Here is a 20,202-nt window from a genome sequence, read left to right as displayed (position 1 = left end):
TTTCCTCACATGAACTGCTCGCTTCAGGTCCTTCCACAACATTTCCATTGGATTAAGGTCAGGACTTTGACTTGGCCATTCCAAAACATTAACTTTATTCTTCTTTAACCATTCTTTGGTAGAGCGACTTGTGTGCTTAGGGTCGTTGTCTTGCTGCATGACCCACCTTCTCTTGAGATTCAGTTCATGGACAGATGTCCTGACATTTTCCTTTAGAATTCACTGGTATAATTCAGAATTCATTGTTCCATCAATGATGGCAAGCTGTCCTGACCCAGATGCAGCAAAACAGGCCCAAACCATGATACTACCACCACCATGCTTCACAGATGGGATAAGGTTCTTATGCTGGAATGCAGTGTTTTCCTTTCTCCAAACATAATGCTTCTCATTTAAACCAAAAAGTTCTATTTTGGTCTCATCCGTCCACAAAACATTTTTCCAATAGCCTTCTGGCTTGTCCACGTGATCTTTAGCAAACTGCAGATGAGCAGCAATGTTCTTTTTGGAGAGCAGTGACTTTCTCCTTGCAACCCTGCCATGCACATCATTGTTGTTCAGTGTTCTCCTGATGGTGGACTCATGAACATTAACATTAGCCAATGTGAGAGAGGCCTTCAGTTGCTTAGAAGTTACCCTGGGGTCCTTTGTGACCTCGCCAACCATTAAACTCCTTGCTTTTGGAGTGATCTTTGTTGGTCAACCACTCCTGGGCAGGGTAACAATGGTCTTGAATTTCCTCCATTTGTACACAATCTGTCTGACTGTGGATTGGTGGAGTCCAAACTCTTTAGAGATGGTTTTGAAACCTTTTCCAGCCTGATGAGCATCAACAATGCTTTTTCTGAGGTCCTCAGAAATCTCCTTTGTTCGTGCCATGATACACTTCCACAAACATGTGTTGTGAAGATCAGACTTTGATAGATCCCTGTTCTTTAAATAAAACAGGGTGCCCACTCACACCTGATTGTCATCCCATTGATTGAAAACACCTGACTCTAATTTCACCTTCAAATTAACTGCTAATCCTAGAGGTTCACATACTTTTGCCACTCACAGATATGTAATATTGGATCATTTTCCTCAATAAATAAATGACCAAGTATAATATTTTTGTCTCATTTGCTTAACTGGGTTCTCTTTATCTGCTTTTAGGACTTGTGTGAAAATCTGATGATGTTTTAGGTCATCTTTATACAGAAATATAGAAAATTCTAAAGGGTTCACAAACTTTCAAGCACCACTGTATATCCCCTGTAGTGTGTATAGAAGTAGGCAGCAGTACACATTTGGACCGTGTTCCTGATCTCCTTTTTAGCTATGCGACAGCTGTGGCGTTTCCTCCAAGGAAATAAATAAAATGAAGTGTTTACTCAGAGAAAACATTCAATCAGCATGCCTGTGGTTAAACTCGCTGTAACACCCAACTGCGGCATTTTAAACATGAAGCATTCCAGGATACACCGCTTCCTCATCCTGCACTCCTGTTTTTACCTCACACACTTAAAAAATAGTTGCAATTACAACACCTTAATTAGGAGCCGGTCTATTTCAGATCTAACTCGTAATTTCACTTTGTTCACGGAAAAAGTGAAGCAGCAGGAGCTGAACGTAAATGACAGATAAATGATCGACTTAACGTTGAAGAGATGCAATATATTTAACCTTCTCAAAACATTTGGAAGTCATGATGGGGGGGAAGAATCATGGAAAAAAGACAAAAGAATAAAGAAAGGAAGAATGAAAGAAAGAACAAATATGAAGAAATTAAGTAGAAAAAAGTAAAGAAAGACCAAGAAACAAATGAAGAAATGTTGGATAGCATTCCAGTGAGCTTGCAGTCCCACTAAATCTGAAAAAAAAAAAAAATCTAGAACAGAGGTTATACTGAAAAAAGACTTTGGCACAGTACTGTATTTTGCTTCCACCCACCACAATAAACTTGACTCCACCCACAATATCCACTAATTATTTTTGACTCCACCCACCATATCCACTAATTATTTACAGAGGTGGACAGTAACGAAGTGCATTTACTTGAGTACTGTACTTAAGTACACTTGAGTATTATTTTTTTTGACAACTTATCACTTTAACTTCACTACATTTGAAAGGCAAATATCATACTTTTCACTCCACTACATTTCTATCAAGGTCCTCGTTACTCGTTACTGTGAAGCAGCTTTGAAAGTGGATGTTTTTTTTTCTTTTCTTTTCTAAAATGTGATTGGTTTTTTCGCAGGTGACGCTGAGACAACCTATCAGTAATCACTAGGGTCACGTCACGTCCATAGACTATATAAAATCAAGTTCAGTGATTTCTCAGTGGCATTATTTGAACATGATCAGTTGATGGCAGAATGGAAGGAGACGGTTCCTCTGGAGAACGCATGCACTCATGGTTTTTGCTAGAACCCATGTTTCAGTTTTCTGAAAGGATTAAAGATTTGTTTTATTTTAAATGTTTCCTTTGTTTACCTAAAACGGAGCACATCACAGCCTACAAAAACTTGCTGTCCAACCTGCGGAAGCATATTGAGGTATATAAACGTTTTATTCCAAGAGAAAGCGTGCCATGAAGTTGTCTGTGCTTTGAGAGTGAGCGATAACGTTGCAATTGCTATGCAGTCTGGTTAGTCAAATGCCTTTCTATGGATTTGCCCGCCAAGTTGCCATCGCCTTGTCCACGGCTAACATTTACAAATAGCTAGTTAACTTGGACACTGTTAGTTAGCATGTAAAAATGGAGTTACACTAACATGAATAACGTTAACTTCTCTGAAGTCCTTTCAGAAATATGTTTTAGGATAATCTTGCCAAATAAACAAAATGTAGAAATCTCTCTTTTCTAGTAATGTTAGCTACCCAATATGATTTAGAGTTTGAAAAGAGTTTGCTAGCATGTCAGGTGGAGCTTCACTGACTAGCTAGCTTAATGTTATACCACCATGATTCCACAGGCAGATTCATATGTGCGTGAATACATGCAGTTACGCATGCACACACGCATGTACGCACACATACACGAGACCTGTGAGATGGACAGTATTGTACTAGTCAGTTACAACAAATTGTTGGAATTTTTTGTTTTGATGTCAGATGATGGTCTTGCATTTTTTTGTCTTGCTGAAAGCAGTGTTGCTGTTGGGCAGTTATTAAGCTCGAGATGTGCAACTGGGTTTTAATCCGGTTGGATTGTCATTTTTATTTTATGAGCACGCAGCATTTACAGCTATTCCACCATCTTCCTGATTAACATACAGTGGTGCTTGAAAGTTTGTGAACCCTTTAGAATTTTCTATATTTCTGCATAAATATGACCTAAAACATCCTCAGATTTTCACACAAGTCCTAAAAGTAGATAAAGAGAACCCAGTTAAACAAATGAGACAAAAATATTATACTGGGTCATTTATTTATTGAGGAAAATGATCCAATATTGCATATCTGTGAGTGGCAAAAGTATGTGAACCTTTGCTTTCAGTATCTGGTGTGACCCCCTTGTGCAGCAATAACTGCAATTAAATGTTTCCGGTAACTGTTGATCAGTCCTGCACACCGGCTTGGAGGAATTTTAGCCCGTTCCTCCGTACAGAACAGCTTCAACTCTGGGATGTTGGTGGGTTTCCTCACATGAACTGCTCGCTTCAGGTCCTTCCACAACATTTCCATTGGATTAAGGTCAGGACTTTGACTTGGCCATTCCAAAACATTAACTTTATTCTTCTTTAACCATTCTTTGGTAGAACGACTTGTGTGCTTAGGGTCGTTGTTTTGCAGCATGACCCACCTTCTCTTGAGATTCAGTTCATGGACAGATGTCCTGACATTTTCCTTTAGAATTCACTGGTATAATTCAGAATTCATTGTTCCATCAATGATGGCAAGCCGTCCTGGCCCAGATGCAGCAAAACAGGCCCAAACCATGATACTACCACCACCATGTTTCACAGATGGGATAAGGTTCTTATGCTGGAATGCAGTGTTTTCCTTTCTCCAAACATAATGCTTCTCATTTAAACCAAAAAGTTCTATTTTGGTCTCATCCATCCACAAAACATTTTTCCAATAGCCTTCTGGCTTGTCCACGTGATCTTTAGCAAACTGCAGATGAGCAGCAATGTTCTTTTTGGAGAGCAGTGGCTTTCTCCTTGCAACCCTGCCATGCACATCATTGTTGTTCAGTGTTCTCCTGATGGTGGACTCATGAACATTAGCATTAGCCAATGTGAGAGAGGCCTTCAGTTGCTTAGGAGTTACCCTGGGGTCCTTTGTGACCTCGCCAACCATTACACTCCTTGCTTTTGGAGTGATCTTCGTTGGTCAACCACTCCTGGGCAGGGTAACAATGGTCTTGAATTTTCTCCATTTGTACACAATCTGTCTGACTGTGGATTGGTGGAGTCCAAACTCTTTAGAGATGGTTTTGAAACCTTTTCCAGCCTGATGAGCATCAACAATGCTTTTTCTGAGGTCCTCAGAAATCTCCTTTGTTCGTGCCATGATACACTTCCACAAACATGTGTTGTGAAGATGAGACTTTGATAGATCTCTGTTCTTTAAATAAAACAGGGTGCCCACTCACACCTGATTGTCATCCCCTTGATTGAAAACACCTGACTCTAATTTCACCTTCAAATTAACTGCTAATCCTAGAGGTTCACATACTTTTGCCACTCACAGATATGTAATATTGGATCATTTTCCTCAATAAATAAATGACCAAGTATAATATTTTTGTCTCATTTGTTTAACTGGGTTCTCTTTATCTACTTTTAGGACTTGTGTGAAAATCTGATGATGTTTTAGGTCATATTTATACAGAAATATAGAAAATTCTAAAGGGTTCACAAACTTTCAAGCACCACTGTACACATACATGTGTACACACACTGCCAGAGCTGGGTCAGAACATTACCATGCTGCTTTGTGGGGGTAGGGAGGAGTGTGACAATTAAAAAAAAAAGTATTTTTAAAAACAAGTACTTTAGTACTTCAACTTAAGTAAAAATTTGACTATACAACTTGTATCGGAGTAACATTTGACCAGTGGAATCTGTACTTTGGCTTGAGTAATGAAGTTGGGTACTTTGTCCACCCCTAATTATTTATGAATTCCCCCACCAAACCCAGTATTTTTGACTCCACCCACCCCACTCACAAAGTATTGTTCACTCCACCCACTGCAGTTTCTAATTACTTTTGCCTCCACCCACCACACTAATTACTTCTGGCTCCACCCACCCCACTCACAAAGTATTGTTCACTCCACCCACTGCAGTTTCTAATTACTTTTGCCTCCACCCACCACACTAATTACTTCTGGCTCCACCCACCCCACTCACAAAGTATTGTTCACTCCACCCACTGCAGTTTCTAATTACTTTTGCCTCCACCCACCACACTAATTACTTCTGGCTCCATCCATTACATGAACCATTACACTACTTACTTCTGACTCCTCCTACCACACTTACTAATTATTTCAGACTCCAACACACCCACTAATTACTGCAGCCTTTACCACATTCACTAATTACTGTTCACTTCTCCCACTATACACACTAATTACTAATGACTCCACCCACCCTTTACATCAACTAACTACTGCAGAATCCACCCATCCCAGTAGATGCTACTGACTCCACCCACCACAGTAATTACTGTCGACTCCACCAAGCACATCCATTTATTAATTCTGGCTCCACACACTTTATTCACTAATTATTTCAGTCTCCACCCACCACACTAACTGCTTCGTGTCCACTCCACCCACTAATTACCTCTGACTCTATCCACCAATCAATTAACCAAACCATTCAGATAGTTAATAAAATGAAGATTAAACTGGAAATTGCAACATTCGACCCAGATAAGTGTGAGTAAACCTGCCTCTCTAGGCACTCTCTTCAGTGCTTTCTATTTTAGACAAAGTTATAATGTGGAACTAATATTAAAAGCCGTTTCTGAAGTCATTTCAAGGCAAAGCATCATACCTTGCAATGCTCTGCAACTCAGATCTCAACGAGAGCAAACTTTCCAGTACAGATAGTTTGAGGTGAATGCAGAGTCTTTGACGGGTTTCAAATCCTGAAAATAAAATAAAGAATAAACATGTCCTGGTTTCCCCCCTGCGGCATGTCGGTGATTCACTCGCTCTGCGCTGCTTCACAGAATTTACAAATAAAAAAGCAGTTCTGTTTGTCTTCTTCCTCAGACAGCTCAGAGCTTCTGGGGGGAAAAAAATCATTAATTTGTTTATCTTTAGCAACTGCTTTATCCTGAACATTGTGGACCTGAAGCCACGAGGCAGAAGAATCCATGCGGATGGGATACTAGCCTGTGACAGGGCACCATTCGCAGACTTAATCACCACATGTCGGGGCAAGTAAGCATAGCCAGTCCATCAGTCTGCTTGTTTTTGGACAGTGGGAAGAACCCAGAGAACCCAACTACAACTACTAATAACCGATAACCCTGAAGAAGACGTCATGGTTCTAAACACCTCTAGAATATTTCCATAAAAAGGTGGAGTGGTTTGAGGCCAAAATCAAGAAATGGTCTGGAAATTGGGTACAGAGATATGAAAAAATGTGGCAAAATACTTACCTGGAATGGGAAAAGGGGTGTGGTTTGGCTTAGAAAAGTAGGATAGGTTTTATAAAATGGGAGGAGGCTCGACAAGTGGGTGGAGTGTTGAAAGACAAAACCTGGTTATATTTCCCTCCGATCTAATTCAGTTGTGAAAAGAAAAGACGGCTGAAAGAAGGGCTCGAGAAAAATGTTCATGAAAGGGTGGGGTTTTGAAATGTGGGGCGTGGTTTGGACAAGGATAAAAAAAATTCACGAGGGGTCTCGAGAAGAAAGTGGTTTGGACACCATTTTAGAAAAGAGAGCATGGACGATGGGAAGAAAAAATGTAGAATAGTAGGTGGAGCCAGATAGCTGATGTTAGAAACTACTTGCTCCAGAATTATTGGCACCCTTGGTGAAGATGGCATGGAGGGAAGGTTTGGGGAAAAAATGTTTAGAAAATAAATAACAATCATTTTCAGAATTTTAAGAGGAAAAAACAGGCTTGAGTCAAAAATGATTGCATTTAGGAGTTTGTAAATAAATTTTAGACTTAAACTTAAAATTAAACGCTAAATTCTATTGGTCATGCCATTTTAAACCATCGCTGAGAAAGCTTAAGGCTAGCTAGAGCTTACCTGTAATTTAAAAAAAAGGGGGGGGGGGTGTTAATGATGTATGTCCAGGGCAGATATTATGAAGTTGGCTATTTGTTCTACAGATTAAATTTTTTTATCTCTGAAGACGGAGGCACATCACTATTGAGCCTAATGTGTTTTTCTCCGTTATTAAATCTCCCGAGTCACTCTGACCTCTCAACGTTAATTACGTTTGCTGTTATTTCATTTTTCCATTTTGTGCCTGAAGCCTGCAGCCATATTTTTTCAACAGCACTCGCTCGTTCACTTCCTCTTTCAAAGCCCTAATTGACAATCAAGTCTTAAATCTTCCTCTCTCTCACTCGCTTCCTCTCTCTCAGTTTGTCTCTCTCTCACTGTAATGAAAGAGCGAGACACCTGCAGGCGGTTCTAGCATTCAGGAGTGGGCCTAAATGAAAAGATCAAACACTTTCATGCCGCCCTCATTCATCCAGAGTGCACTTGGATCGATAGTCTCACTCCAGCTGTGGTAATAGGTTCTCTACGAGCACAAATTAATAACAGAGATTTAATGACTGAACTGTGAGAGCGGCACAGCGTCCATCCACACTATTGACTGCAGAGACAGGATGGGACGTTCAGGAGATATTTGGGTGAAGGACACACATACACACACTAACAGGTTGCTGTGTCACAGACTGAGGAACAGAGTGGGCGTGGCTTGTAGAGCATCTTATGCTGCAAGTGCACACTATATCGTCTGGACAGGAAGACGTCAAGGTGTCAAGAGCGTACTAACGAATGTTTCCAGAGTTAAAACATTGAGTTTGGAATATAAGAAGAGGTGATTGGGAAGGGACAAACATTCCTCTCTTGCCTTCCACTGTTCTTGCTTTTCCCACTCTTTATCTTTTTTCTATTAATTATACTTGACTTTCTTTCTTTCTTTCTTTTATCACTTTTTAATTTCTGTCCTTCCATTCTTTGCTTTTTTTTACCTCGACCATCCTCCACCTGTCCTGTCTTTTTTCTCCATTCATATGTTTAATGCTTTTTTTCTTTTGTTTTTTCTTTGCTTTGCTTTTTTATTTCTCTGTCCTCTCTTTCTTTATTTCATCATTATTCTTTAATTATTCCTATTTCCCCCCTCCATCCTTTTTCACCTCTCCATCCTTTTTTTTTATTTTTTCATCCCCTGCATATCTTTTCTTTAACTACCTTTTCTTTCTTTCTTTCTCCAACTCTTTTGCTTTATTTCTTTTTTCGTTGTTTCTTTCTTTATTTTTCCTGCTCTTTCTTTCATTTTCCTTCTCTCTTTCTTTCTTTCTTTTCCCAACTCTTTTGCTTTATTTATCTTTCTTTGTTTCTTTCTTTATTTTTCCTGCTCTTTCTTTCTTTCTCCAACTCTTTTGCTTTATTTCTTTTTTCGTTGTTTCTTTCTTTATTTTTCCTGCTCTTTCTTTCATTTTCCTTCTCTTTCTTTCTTTCCATTATTTGTGTTACTCACTCGTATTTCTCTAGCCTCTCTTTATTAAATCTTTTGTCTTTAATTATTCTTATTTCCCCAGTGTCTTTTTTTTTCACTTCTCCATCCTTCCTTTAGATTTTGTTCATCCCCATCATATCTTACCTTTACCTACCTGAACTTTCTTAGTTCCATTGTTTGCGTTACTCACATTGGTTCATATTTCTCTCATTCTTTTTAGTGCTCTGTGCTCTCTTCCCTATCCTTCTTTATTTTTCTCTCCTTCCCTCACCTTTTCACTTTATATCCCATGCAAACGAAGTTTGGAGGGGGAAATAGAAACGGGTTCCGCCCATCTGTCTGGTCACGTTTTCGTTTCTGAGCCATATCTTTAAAACTACTGAAGATATCTTCATGAAACTTTGTATACATATCAAGCAACATGTGACCTGGTGCCTTTTGCTATTTTGGATTTTTGAAAAAAAAAAAGTATTTTTCAATTTTTTACATAAATAGATTTTGACTTAGTTTCTAACAGCAATGTTAATTTCTGGAGCATATATCCAAAACTATTCATGATATGGATTTGAAACTTGGTATCCATGTTAACAAGGCGATGTAGACGTGTCTTCTCATACTAAGAAATTTGAGAAATTTTCATTTTTCATGTTTCCATGGAAACAATTTCAGACTTAGTGTTCGGTTTTCTGTGGTTTTGTCCCCACCGAAGAGGGCGCTAGAAGAGCGAGACTTGGGTATAACTCAGTGTCCAAAATGTTTTGTTTATTTTTCTCTCTTTACTTGTGACACGGCAGCAGGTTATAAACCTGTGGAAAACACCGAAGTTGTGCTATGCATTAGATGCCATAATTATATAAATAACAAATAGAAAGTCATTATAATATAAATGAGCAATCCATATAAATACACACAAATGCATCCTTAAAGCATCAGCAAATTACTGTATAAATATCTGCAGCTTGTATAAATAATTAATCTTTAAAGCATTACCAACAAGATCCATAAACATCAACATTAGAATGCACAACAGCTAATTTGTATAACAAACAACAGACATTACACTTAATCCATTTCGTTACATACACAACACCAGAGCCATTACTACAATTTTCACGTTCAAAGTAGCAGAGACAAGAACCCATTTACAAAGCCGAGTAAGTGAACCACATCTCCCATCATGCACTACTGGAAATAACTACGACTACAGCCCCCAGAATGCAACGCGAATCAGGAAGCAAAGTGCAATAGCGCTTCCATTCAAAAGTTTGTCCCGTCATCTCAGACAAGTAAACTTAAGCATTAATCGGAGGATTAAAACAACGCACTAGCCAAGCGACCACAGTGACAAAGTCATTAACTTCTGACCAGTTGAAAAACAGCAGCTGACGATCAAGCAGTTAACAACAAACCAGCGAGAGAATATTAAACCCAGCACCTTACCGGTGATGTGCGTCGCTCTTCCAGCATGCAATTGGATTTTTGTCTCTGTGCGTGCTCGCTCCCGTTTATCAACACATTTCACGGAATATTACCAGCCAACGGCAAGCCAAAACACCAAACCAGGTGAGTGTCCCCACCCACCTAATCAGCTGAGCAACATTACTTGTGATCACCCATGTGTTGACGTTTTCTACCCTCCACCAAAATGACAGTGCGCAAAACACTTAGTCTCTCAGGTTAGTCTTAGGGGTAGGTTTTGTTTCCAGAGCAGAACTTGAAAACTATGAGTGGTATGGTCTTGAAAGTTGGTATATGTGTTGATTAAGTAATGTAGATGTGCCTTTTGATACTAAGAAATGTGAGAAATTTTAATTTTTAGCTCACTTGGACCAAAGGTCTAGTGGGCTTATGCCATGGGCTGCTGAGGTCAGTGTAAAGAGGTAGGGTTGGTTTCCTGCAGCACAACTTGAAAAATGTGACAAATAATATCTTGAAACTTGGTATATACGGTAGTTGGTATATAGGGCAAGGGATATAAATGACTCTGTCTTCTTGTTAACTTTTCTCTCACTCATTTCTCTTTCCCTTATTTTTCTCCTTCTGTTTTTCTCCATCTCTTTTAGCTCCTGTTTACTTAATTCAGCAAATCCAAATCTAGTTATTTGTGTGTGTGTGTGTGTGTGTGTGTGTGTGTGTGTGTGTGTAGACTCCATGCTCCTGGTAGCTGAGAGGTTGAAAGGGCCGTTTAACATCGAGGCTGTGATGGAGCCCATCGACTTGAAGATCTCTGAAGCCATCATGACCATGCAGGAAAACAGCATACAAGTCTCCGCCAAGGTACACACACACACACACACACATGCACAGTGTCACTATAACTTGTCTTATAACAGTAATATTGATTGTGTAGCATATGGGCTGTGTCCCAAACCACCATACTCTTACTCTGGTCATTTCCTAATTTCACCCAGTGTAAACTATTAATAGCGTTCTACTTTCACATTCGATGTTTTAGGTTTAGGAAATGGCCACTATTAATGTAGTCAGGAAAGCCTTGTTTCAGGTTCACTATTTAGTAGAACAATATGGCTTTTTGGGACACAACCCAAGACACATGTTACTTTACTAACAGTAAAGACTGTTACAGTAAGCATGGTAACCACTTTGTTGTTGTTCCTGTTGTTTTGAAGGTGTTTCAAGGTTGTGGTCATCCCAAACCAGTCAGATCCGGGTCAGGGCGGAGCACCCGCGAGGTGTTTAATGCTCGTTTCAAACCCTACAGTCCTGAAGACATGCCTCCATTAGAGAGCACCGGCCTTGATAGACTGGTGAGTGATTGACTGTAGGACCATCTGTCTCTCTGTCTGACTCTCTGTCTGTCTCTTCTGTCTGTCTCTTCTTTCTGTCTGTCTGACTCTCTGTCTCTCGTCTGTCTGTCTGTCTGTCTGTCTGTCTCCTGTCTGTCTGTCACTTCTGTCTGTCTGTCTGTCTGTCTGACTCTTCTGTCTGTCTGACAGTTCTGTCTGTCTGACTCTTCTGTCTCTCTGTCTGACTGTCTGACTCTTCTATTTGACTATCTGTCTCTCTGACTGTCTGCCTTCTGTTTGACTGTCTGTCTGATTGTTTGACTGTCTGTCTGTCTATCTGATTGTCTGACCATCTGTCTGACTCTTCTGTTTGACTGTCTGACTGACTGTCTATCTGAATGACTGTGTCTGTCTGTCTGACTGTAATGTTTGACTGTCTGTCTGACCATCTGATTCTTCTGTCTGTCTGTCTGACTCTTCTGTCGGACTGTTCTGTTTGGCTATGCCTCTCTGTCTGTCTGATTGTCTGACTTCTGTTTGACTGTCTGTCTGTCTGATTGTCTGACCATCTGTCTGACTCATCTGTTTAACTGTCTGACTGACTGTCTGTCTATCTGTCTGTCTGACTGTCTGTCTGTCTCTGTTGTCTGTCAGGAAATGTCTCACTCTCTGTGTTATTTCTCTCACTGCTTCCCAGAGGAGCGTCTGGAGAACAATGCAGAACAGCGTAAGCTGACAGTCCACCTACTTTTTTTTTTAAAACACACACGCGTGCACACACACACACACACACACACACACACACACACACACACACACACAGCTGTATAATAATCACATGCATATAAACTACAATGTGTTGTAAAGAGGTTTCAGTTCTCTGTATTCATCTTTCAGATTCACTTTCTTTCTTACACACACACGTGTGTGTGTGTGTGTGTGTGTGTGTGTATATATATATATATATATATATATATATATATATATATATATATATAAAATCATCAGCCTGCTGCCTGTAGGCCACTGTCCCTACAGCCCACTTTACTAACCATTTCCTTCGTTGTATCTCACACATGACACAGAGATGAATAAGAGTAAGATTCTCAGGTACTGCATGGTCCTGGTCTTGTCAGAGAAACATCCTAATGGACTCAACCCCCAGGGGAACATGCAGTTCTGTGTGTTAGATCACCCCAACAACCTCAGCGATACATGCTCAGCACCTCTTTTATGCTATTTCAACTAATTAAATTAAGAAATATACTGTAGAACATCCAGGGGGTGGCACAGTGGTGTAGTGATTAGCACAGCAAGAAGGCTCTGGGTTTGAGCCCAGCAACAAGCGGAGGCCTTTCTCTGTGGAGTTTGCATCTTCTCCCTGTGTCTATGTGGGTTTCCTCTGGGTGCTCCAGTTTCCCCCACAGTTCAGAGACATGCAGTGAGGCTAACATAAGGCAGCCATGGCCTGAGGTCGGGCTGAAGTGCCCTTGACCAAGGCACCTAACCCCCAACTGCTCCCCGGGTGCTGTTAGCATAGCTGCCCACTGCTCTGGGTGTGGGTACCGTATGTGCTCATTGCTCACTTGTGTGTGTGTGTGTGTGTGTGTGCATGTGTGTGTTCACTGCTCCAGATGGGTTAAATCCAGAGGAGGAATTTCACTGTGTGCTTAAGTCTGTGCTTGAGTTGTATGTGTGAGAAATAAAGGCTTCTTGGCTTGGCAGATGTTTCGCCAATCAAACATATTCATATAACCTAGTGTACACTTCACCCTGGTTCTCACAAAGATAGAGATTGGACAATACATTAAAATACAGTATAGCAGCAAAATGGTTCATAGAAATAAAATTTAAACTAAATATCAGTAGATAGTGAAGCACTATATATATAGGCAGAAAGAAAATAGCATTACAGTAATAATAATAATAATAATAATAGTGTCAGCCCTGCGATGACCTGGCGACTTGTCCAGGGTGTACCCCGCCTCTCACCCATGGTCAGCTGGGATGGGCTCCAGCTTGCCTGCGACCCTGTAGGACAGGATAAGCAGCTACAGATAATGGATGGATGGATGGATGGATGGATGGATGGATGGATAATAATAAAGCAAGATAACTGTGAATAAGATCAAATTAAAACCAGACAAAATGAAATGTCATAATCTCGTCTCGTCTCATCTTCTTCTGTTTATCCGGGGCCGGGTCGCGGAGGCAGCAGTCTGAGCATGGAAACCCAAACTTCCCTCTCCCCAGACACCTTGGCCAGCTCCTTGGGAAGAACACTGAGGCGTTCCCAGGCCAGCCGAGAGACATAGTCCCTCCAGCATGTTCTGGGTCTTCCCCGGGGCCTCCTCCCAGGGGGACATGCCTGGAACACCTCCCCAGGGAGGCGTCCAGGAGGCATCTGAAAGAGATGCCCAAGCCACCTCAGCTGATTCCTCTCGATGTGGAGGAGCAGCGGCTCTACTCCGAGCTCCTCCCGAGTGACTGTGCTTCTCACCCTATCTCTAAGGGAGCGCCCAGCCACCCTGCAAAGGAAACTCATTTCGGCCGGTTGTATCCGTGATCTTGTTCTTTCGGTCATTACCCAAAGCTCATGACCATAGGTGAGAGTCGGAACGTAGATCGACTGGTAAATCGAGAGCTTCGCCTTTTGGCTCAGCTCCTTCTTCACCACGATGGACCGGTAAAGCAACCGCATCACTGCAGAGGCTGCACCGATCCGCCTGTCGATCTCACGCTCCATCCTTCCCTCGCTTGTGAACAAGATCCCGAGATACTTAAATTCCTCCACTTGAGGCAGGACTTCTCCACTAACTTGGAGAGGGCAAGCCACCCTTTTCCGGTTGAGAACCATGGCCTCGGACTTGGAGGTACTGATTCTCATCCCAGCCGCTTCACACTCGACTGCAAACTGCCCCAGTGCATGCTGAAGGTCCTGGTTTGAAGACGCCAACAGGACAGCATCATCCGCAAAAAGCAGAGATGAAATCCTGTGATTCCCAAACAGGATTCCTTCCGGCCCCTGGCTGCGCCTAGAAATTCTGTCCATAAAAATTATGAACAGAACCGGTGATAAAGGGCAGCCCTGCCGGAGTCCAACATGCACTTGGAACAGGTCTGACTTACTGCCGGCAATGCAAACCAGACTCCTGCTCCGTTCGTACAGGGACCGGACAGCCCTTAGCAAAGAGCCCCGAACCCCGTACTCCCAAAGCACCCCCCACAGAATACCATGAGAGACACTGTCGAATGCCTTCTCCAGATCCACAAAGTACATGTGGACTGGTTGGGCAAACTCCCATGAACTCTCGAGCACCCTATGAAGGGTATAGAGCTGGTCCAGTGTTCCACAACCAGGACGAAAACCACATTGTTCCTCCTGGATCTGAGGTTCGACTATTGGCCGAATTCTCCTCTCCAGTACCCTGGAGTAAACCTTTCCAAGGAGGCTGAGAAGTGTGATTCCCCTATAATTAGAGCACACACTCCAGTCCCCTTTCTTAAAAAAAGGGACCACCACCCCAGTCTGCCACTCCAGAGGCACTGTCCCCGACCGCCACACGATGTTGCAGAGACGTATCAGCCAAGACAGCCCCACAACATCCAGAGACTTGAGATACTCAGGGCGGATCTCATCCACCCTCGGTGCCTTGCCACCGAGGAGCTTGCAAACCACCTCAGTGACTTTGGCTTGGGTAATGGACGAATCCATCTCTGAGTCATCAGCCTCCACTTCCTCAATGGAAGACGTGACGGTGGGATTGAGGAGATCCTCAAAGTATTCCTTCCACCACCTGACAATGTCCCCAGTCGAGGTCAACAGCCCCCCGCACTGTAAACCGTGTTGGCAGAGTACTGCTTCCCCCTCCTGAGGCGCCGGACGGTTTGCCAGAATTTCTTTGAGGCCGACCAATAGTCCTCCTCCATGGCCTCACCAAACTCCTCCCAGTTCCAAGTTTTTGCCTCCACAACTGTCCGAGCTGCGGCATGCTTGGCCTGCCGATACCCGTCAGCTGCCTCAGGAGTCCCGGAGGCCTAAAATGTCATAATAATTTTTAAAAATCACTAAAAATTTAAACATATAATTAGACCAAAATGGGGCGGCACGGTGGTGTAGTGGTTAGCGCTGTCGCCTCACAGCAAGAAGGTCTGGGTTCAAGCCCTGTGGCCGGCGGGGGCCTTTCTGTGCAGAGTTTGCATGTTCTCCCTGTGTCCGCGTGGGTTTCCTCCGGGTGCTCCAGTTTCCCCCACAGTCCAAAGACATGCAGGTTAGGTTAACTGGTGACTCTAAATTGACCGTAGGTGTGAGTGTGAATGGTTGTCTGTGTCTATGTGTCAGCCCTGTGATGACCTGGCGACTTGTCCAGGGTGTACCCCGCCTTTTGCCCGTAGTCAGCTGGGATAGGCTCCAGCTTGCCTGCGACCCTGTAGAACAGGATAAAGCGGCTAGAGATAATGAGATGAGATGAATTAGACCAAAATATAATGAAATAAACAAATTAAAATATCATGAAATTAGGTAAATAATGAAAGTGTGGAACTGTGAAAAGGACAAAATGAAATAAAGCTAGACTGAAAGTAAATTATAAAATGAGAAATACATCATTTTAAATAATAATAATAATAATAATAATAATAATAATCTATAGAAAGAATAGAAACATTTAACATGGGTTTAAAAATAGCATCAGTTTGAAGAAAATAAGAATATAAGTAAGTTAAATTAAATCACTCAAATAAAATAAAATGTGTGACAATTTCAGCATATAGAAATACATACAGTACTATACCAGTGGCTATAAACCTCTCTTACTTTTTGGCTACATGAGTAAAACTAAAAAAGTAAACATCAGAAACGAATCATGTCTTGGCTTTTTGACTAAATTTTTTGTAAAGGTACACTGTGTACACTTCATTTTTGCCCGAACTGCAACTTTAACAGTTCTTCAGTGACTAAAATGAGAAAGGTCTGCTTCCACTTTAAGACAAGAGGGACTGTTTTCCATTACATTACCCTTGGTCTTTTCTTTTTTGGATATCAATCCCTGACCCGACCACTCTAATTCTTTCCTCTAACTCTGACTTGAAATCTCTTATTTTTTTTATGCATATTCTTTAATCCAAGCTGCTTTGAGACAAGAGCTTGTTTCAGATCGGATTGTGTTTTTATCCCGGATCACGCACTGCTCAAACTCCAACAGTGTTTTGCAGCAGTGCAGCACGTAATCCTAGAGAGGAGAGAAAAGACAGACAAGTGTGTGTGTGTGTGTGTATTCTCCACCCGTTCTGCTGCGGTATTAGAGTTTTATTGATTCTTCCAGGACTGGGCTTGTCAGGCGTGTCCTCGTGGGCCTTTAGTGCAGACCCAATTCATCACGCCGCGCATGACCCGAGTCTGAATGGAGGTGTTCTAAAGCCTGCGAGACCAACCCTCCAGTGCCCTAGAGTGATTTCTACACAGGGACGCTGCATAAAAACGGTTATTTTACTACATAAGGAACAAAGGGGTCGATTTGGGACCATGTCTGCATTTCAATACCGTTTTCGATGTGCCCTTGTCGATTTGCCCTAACAACTCAGAAGTGTCTAGCACCCAAAACACAAGCGTAGGAATATCTGCTGACTGATAATGTGAAGCCCCAGGCTGGGCCAAAAAAGCCATTGCTTACACAAATATAAACTGCTCATTGAAAACAAAACTACAGAATTGTGCAACATTGAAAGTAAAAATTTACTTTTTTGTAAACTGAAACACTTATATTATGACAAAGCACTTTCTATTACATATCATGAGATTTATCTTCACCTAGCGTTACAGGTTGGTATTTTACCACCACTTTAGCCAGCTAGCCTTTCAACTTCCTCCCAGCTCAAAGACTAACTTGCAGACAGTGGTGCCCAAACAGAGGCTTCTTCTGCCCAAACCAGAACTTCTCTGCCCAAATGTAAGGTTATATTGCTCCTATTTGAGGCTGTGTTCGGCCAAGCAGAGGGTGCTTCAACTGAAACTAAACAAAGTTAGGCTTCTTCTGTCCAAACAAAGGCTTCGGCCATCCAAACTAAGGAGTGTTCTTCCAAAGGCTTTTCCCACCACTCCTTCCACCGTAGCTGAGGTTCCTTCTGCTCAAACAAATGCTCCTTCTGGTCAAACCAAAACTTCTTCCACCAAATGGAGGCTTCTTCCAGCCAAGCAGAGGGTGCTTATGCCCAAACCAAGGTGTCTTCTGTCCAAACCAAAGTTCTTTGCACCCAAAATGAATATTCTTTTCCTCAAGCCAAAGTTTCATCTACCCAAACTAAAGATCTTTCCATCAAAACCAAGGCTTTTCTCACCACTTCCACCATAACTGAGGTGTCTTCACCTCAAAACAAGGCTTCTTCAACCAAACTCAGTTTTAGCTGCAGGGCTTTTAAAGGATTTCTTTCACCAAAATCAGGGCTTCTGCCACCTAATCTAAGGCTTCTTATGTGAAACTGAGAACAAGATATTTTTTTCTATCCAAAGTAAGGTTTCTTTCACCTAAATTAGGGCTTTATCTGCCAAACTGGGGTTTCTGCCACCCAAACTTAAGCTTCTTCCACCAAAATCAATTACATCAAATCAACCCAAACCAGTCTGCCAATCATCTGTCCAACCATATGATTCTTCCACGCAAACTGAAGCTTCTTCTGCCAAATGAAGATTTTTTTTTTTTTTTTTACCAAACTGGCACTTTTTCCATTGAAACCTGAGCTTTTTCTGTTGAAACCAAACCATTTTGTGCACCGCTTTTTCTACCAATCTTCCACCAGGTTTTTTGAGGTTTATTGACCTCAAAACAAGGTTCCTTTTGCCCAAACCAAGATGTCTTTCACCAATCTGAGGCTTCTTATGCCTAAAGTTAAGACACTGCCAAAGCAGGAGACGCCATTTATTAACCAAAACTAAGCTTATTTCTCTGAAACTAAGACTTCTTCCAGCTAAAATAAAGCCTAAGCAACCTTATGCTTCTTTCAGGCTTTTTTCACAAGTTTTTTTTTTTTTTTGTACCAAACTAAGTCTTTTTTTTTTTACTAAACCAAGAGTTCTTCCACCGAAAGCAGTTTCTGCTGAAATTGAGAAGAGGAGGAAACCTTTATTAGTCACATGTACACTCAAGCACAGCAAAATTCCTCCTCTGCATTTAACTCTGCATCTAAAGCAATGAATGCATGCATGCACACATGTAAGTGAGCAATGAGCGCACACACACACACACACACACACACATATTTTTATTAGGAGCAGTGGGCAACTATGTTACAGCACCCAGGGAGCAGTTGGGGGTTACTGTAGGTGCCTTGGTTAAGGGCATTTCAGCCATGATACAGAGAGAGGGGAAAGTGCTATTCATTCACTCAACTCCCCTCACATTTTTCCTGCTGGTCCCAGGAATCAAATCAGCGACCCTTTGGGCCTAAGGCAACTTCGCTAACCTTCAGGCCATGGCTGCCCCCAGCCATGGCTTCGGCTTCTTCAGCCAGAACCAAAATATCTTCTAACAAATTTGAGGCTCCTGTCCTGCTTCCACCCCATCTAAGCTTCTTCCACCACAACCGAAGGTTCTTCCATCATTCGTCCAAAGCAAGGTATATTTTATCCAAACTGAGGTTTACTCTACCAACCTACAGTGGTGCTTGAAAGTTTGTGAACCCTTTAGAATTTTCTATATTTCTGCATAAATATGACATAAAACATCATCAGATTTTCACACAAGTCCTAAAAGTAGATAAAGAGAACCCAGTTAAACAAATGAGACAAAAATATTATACTTGGCCATTTATTTATTGAGGAAAATGATCCAATATTACATATCTGTGAGTGGCAAAAGTATGTGAATCTTTGCTTTCAGTATCTGGTGTGACTCCCTTATGCAGCAATAACTGCAACTAAACATTTCTGGTAACTGTTGATCAGTCCTGCACACCAGCTTGGAGGAATTTTAGCCCGTTCCTCCATACAGAACAGCTTCAACTCTGGGATGTTGGTGGATTTCCTCACATGAACTGCTCGCTTCAGGTCTTTCCACAACATTTCAATTGGATTAAGGTCAGGACTTTGACTTGGCCATTCCAAAACATTAACTTTATTCTTCTTTAACCATTCTTTGGTCGAACAACTTGAGTGCTTAGAGTCGTTGTCTTGCTGCATGACCCACCTTCTCTTGAGATTCAGTTCATGGACAGATGTCCTGACATTTTCCTTTAGAATTCGCTGGTATAATTCAGAATTCATTGTTCCATCAATGATGGCAAGCAGTCCTGGCCCAGATGAAGCAAAACAGGCCCAAACCATGATACTACCACCATCATGTTTCACAGATGGGATAAGGTTCTTATGCTGGAATGCAGTGTTTTCCTTTGTCCAAACATAACGCTTCTCATTTAAACCAAAAAGTTCTATTTTGGTCTCATCCGTCCACAAAATATTTTTCCAATAGCCTTCTGGCTTGTCCCCGTAATCTTTAGCAAACTGCAGATAAGCAGCAATGTTCTTTTTGGAACCACTCCTGGGGAGGGTAACAATGGTCCTGAATTTCCACCATTTGTACACAATCTGTCTGACTGTGAATTGGTGGAGTTCAAACTCTTTAGAAATGGTTTTGTAACCTTTTCCAGCCTGATGAGCATCAACAACAATTTTTCTGAGGTTCTCAGAAATCTCCTTTGTTCGTGCCATGATACACTTCCACAAACATGTGTTATGAAGATCAGACTTTGATAGATCCCTGTTCTTTAAAGGGATAGTTCGGGATTTTTGACATGAATCTGTATG

The 20,202-nt window shown here is 41.6% G+C and overlaps 1 protein-coding gene across 2 annotated transcripts in view; it reads left to right on the top strand.

The window, feature by feature from the left end:
• Window positions 1-20,202, top strand: part of gpc6a (glypican 6a) — a 381,886-nt gene that overhangs the window by 309,555 nt on the left and 52,129 nt on the right. The window contains exons 5-7 of one of the 2 annotated variants that reach the window (XM_060898438.1): window positions 10,805-10,935; window positions 11,289-11,426; window positions 12,103-12,132. In XM_060898438.1, the coding sequence (XP_060754421.1) occupies window positions 10,805-10,935; window positions 11,289-11,426; window positions 12,103-12,132 (299 nt within the window). The remainder of the gene's footprint in view (window positions 1-10,804; window positions 10,936-11,288; window positions 11,427-12,102; window positions 12,133-20,202) is intronic. The other variant, XM_060898439.1, reaches the window with a different exon arrangement.

This window comes from Neoarius graeffei, chromosome 18 (assembly GCF_027579695.1).
Source record: "Neoarius graeffei isolate fNeoGra1 chromosome 18, fNeoGra1.pri, whole genome shotgun sequence".
Classification (NCBI taxonomy): Eukaryota; Metazoa; Chordata; class Actinopteri; order Siluriformes; family Ariidae; genus Neoarius; species Neoarius graeffei.
Note: the sequence above shows the minus strand (reverse complement) of the source record. Positions and strands in the feature narration are given on the sequence as shown.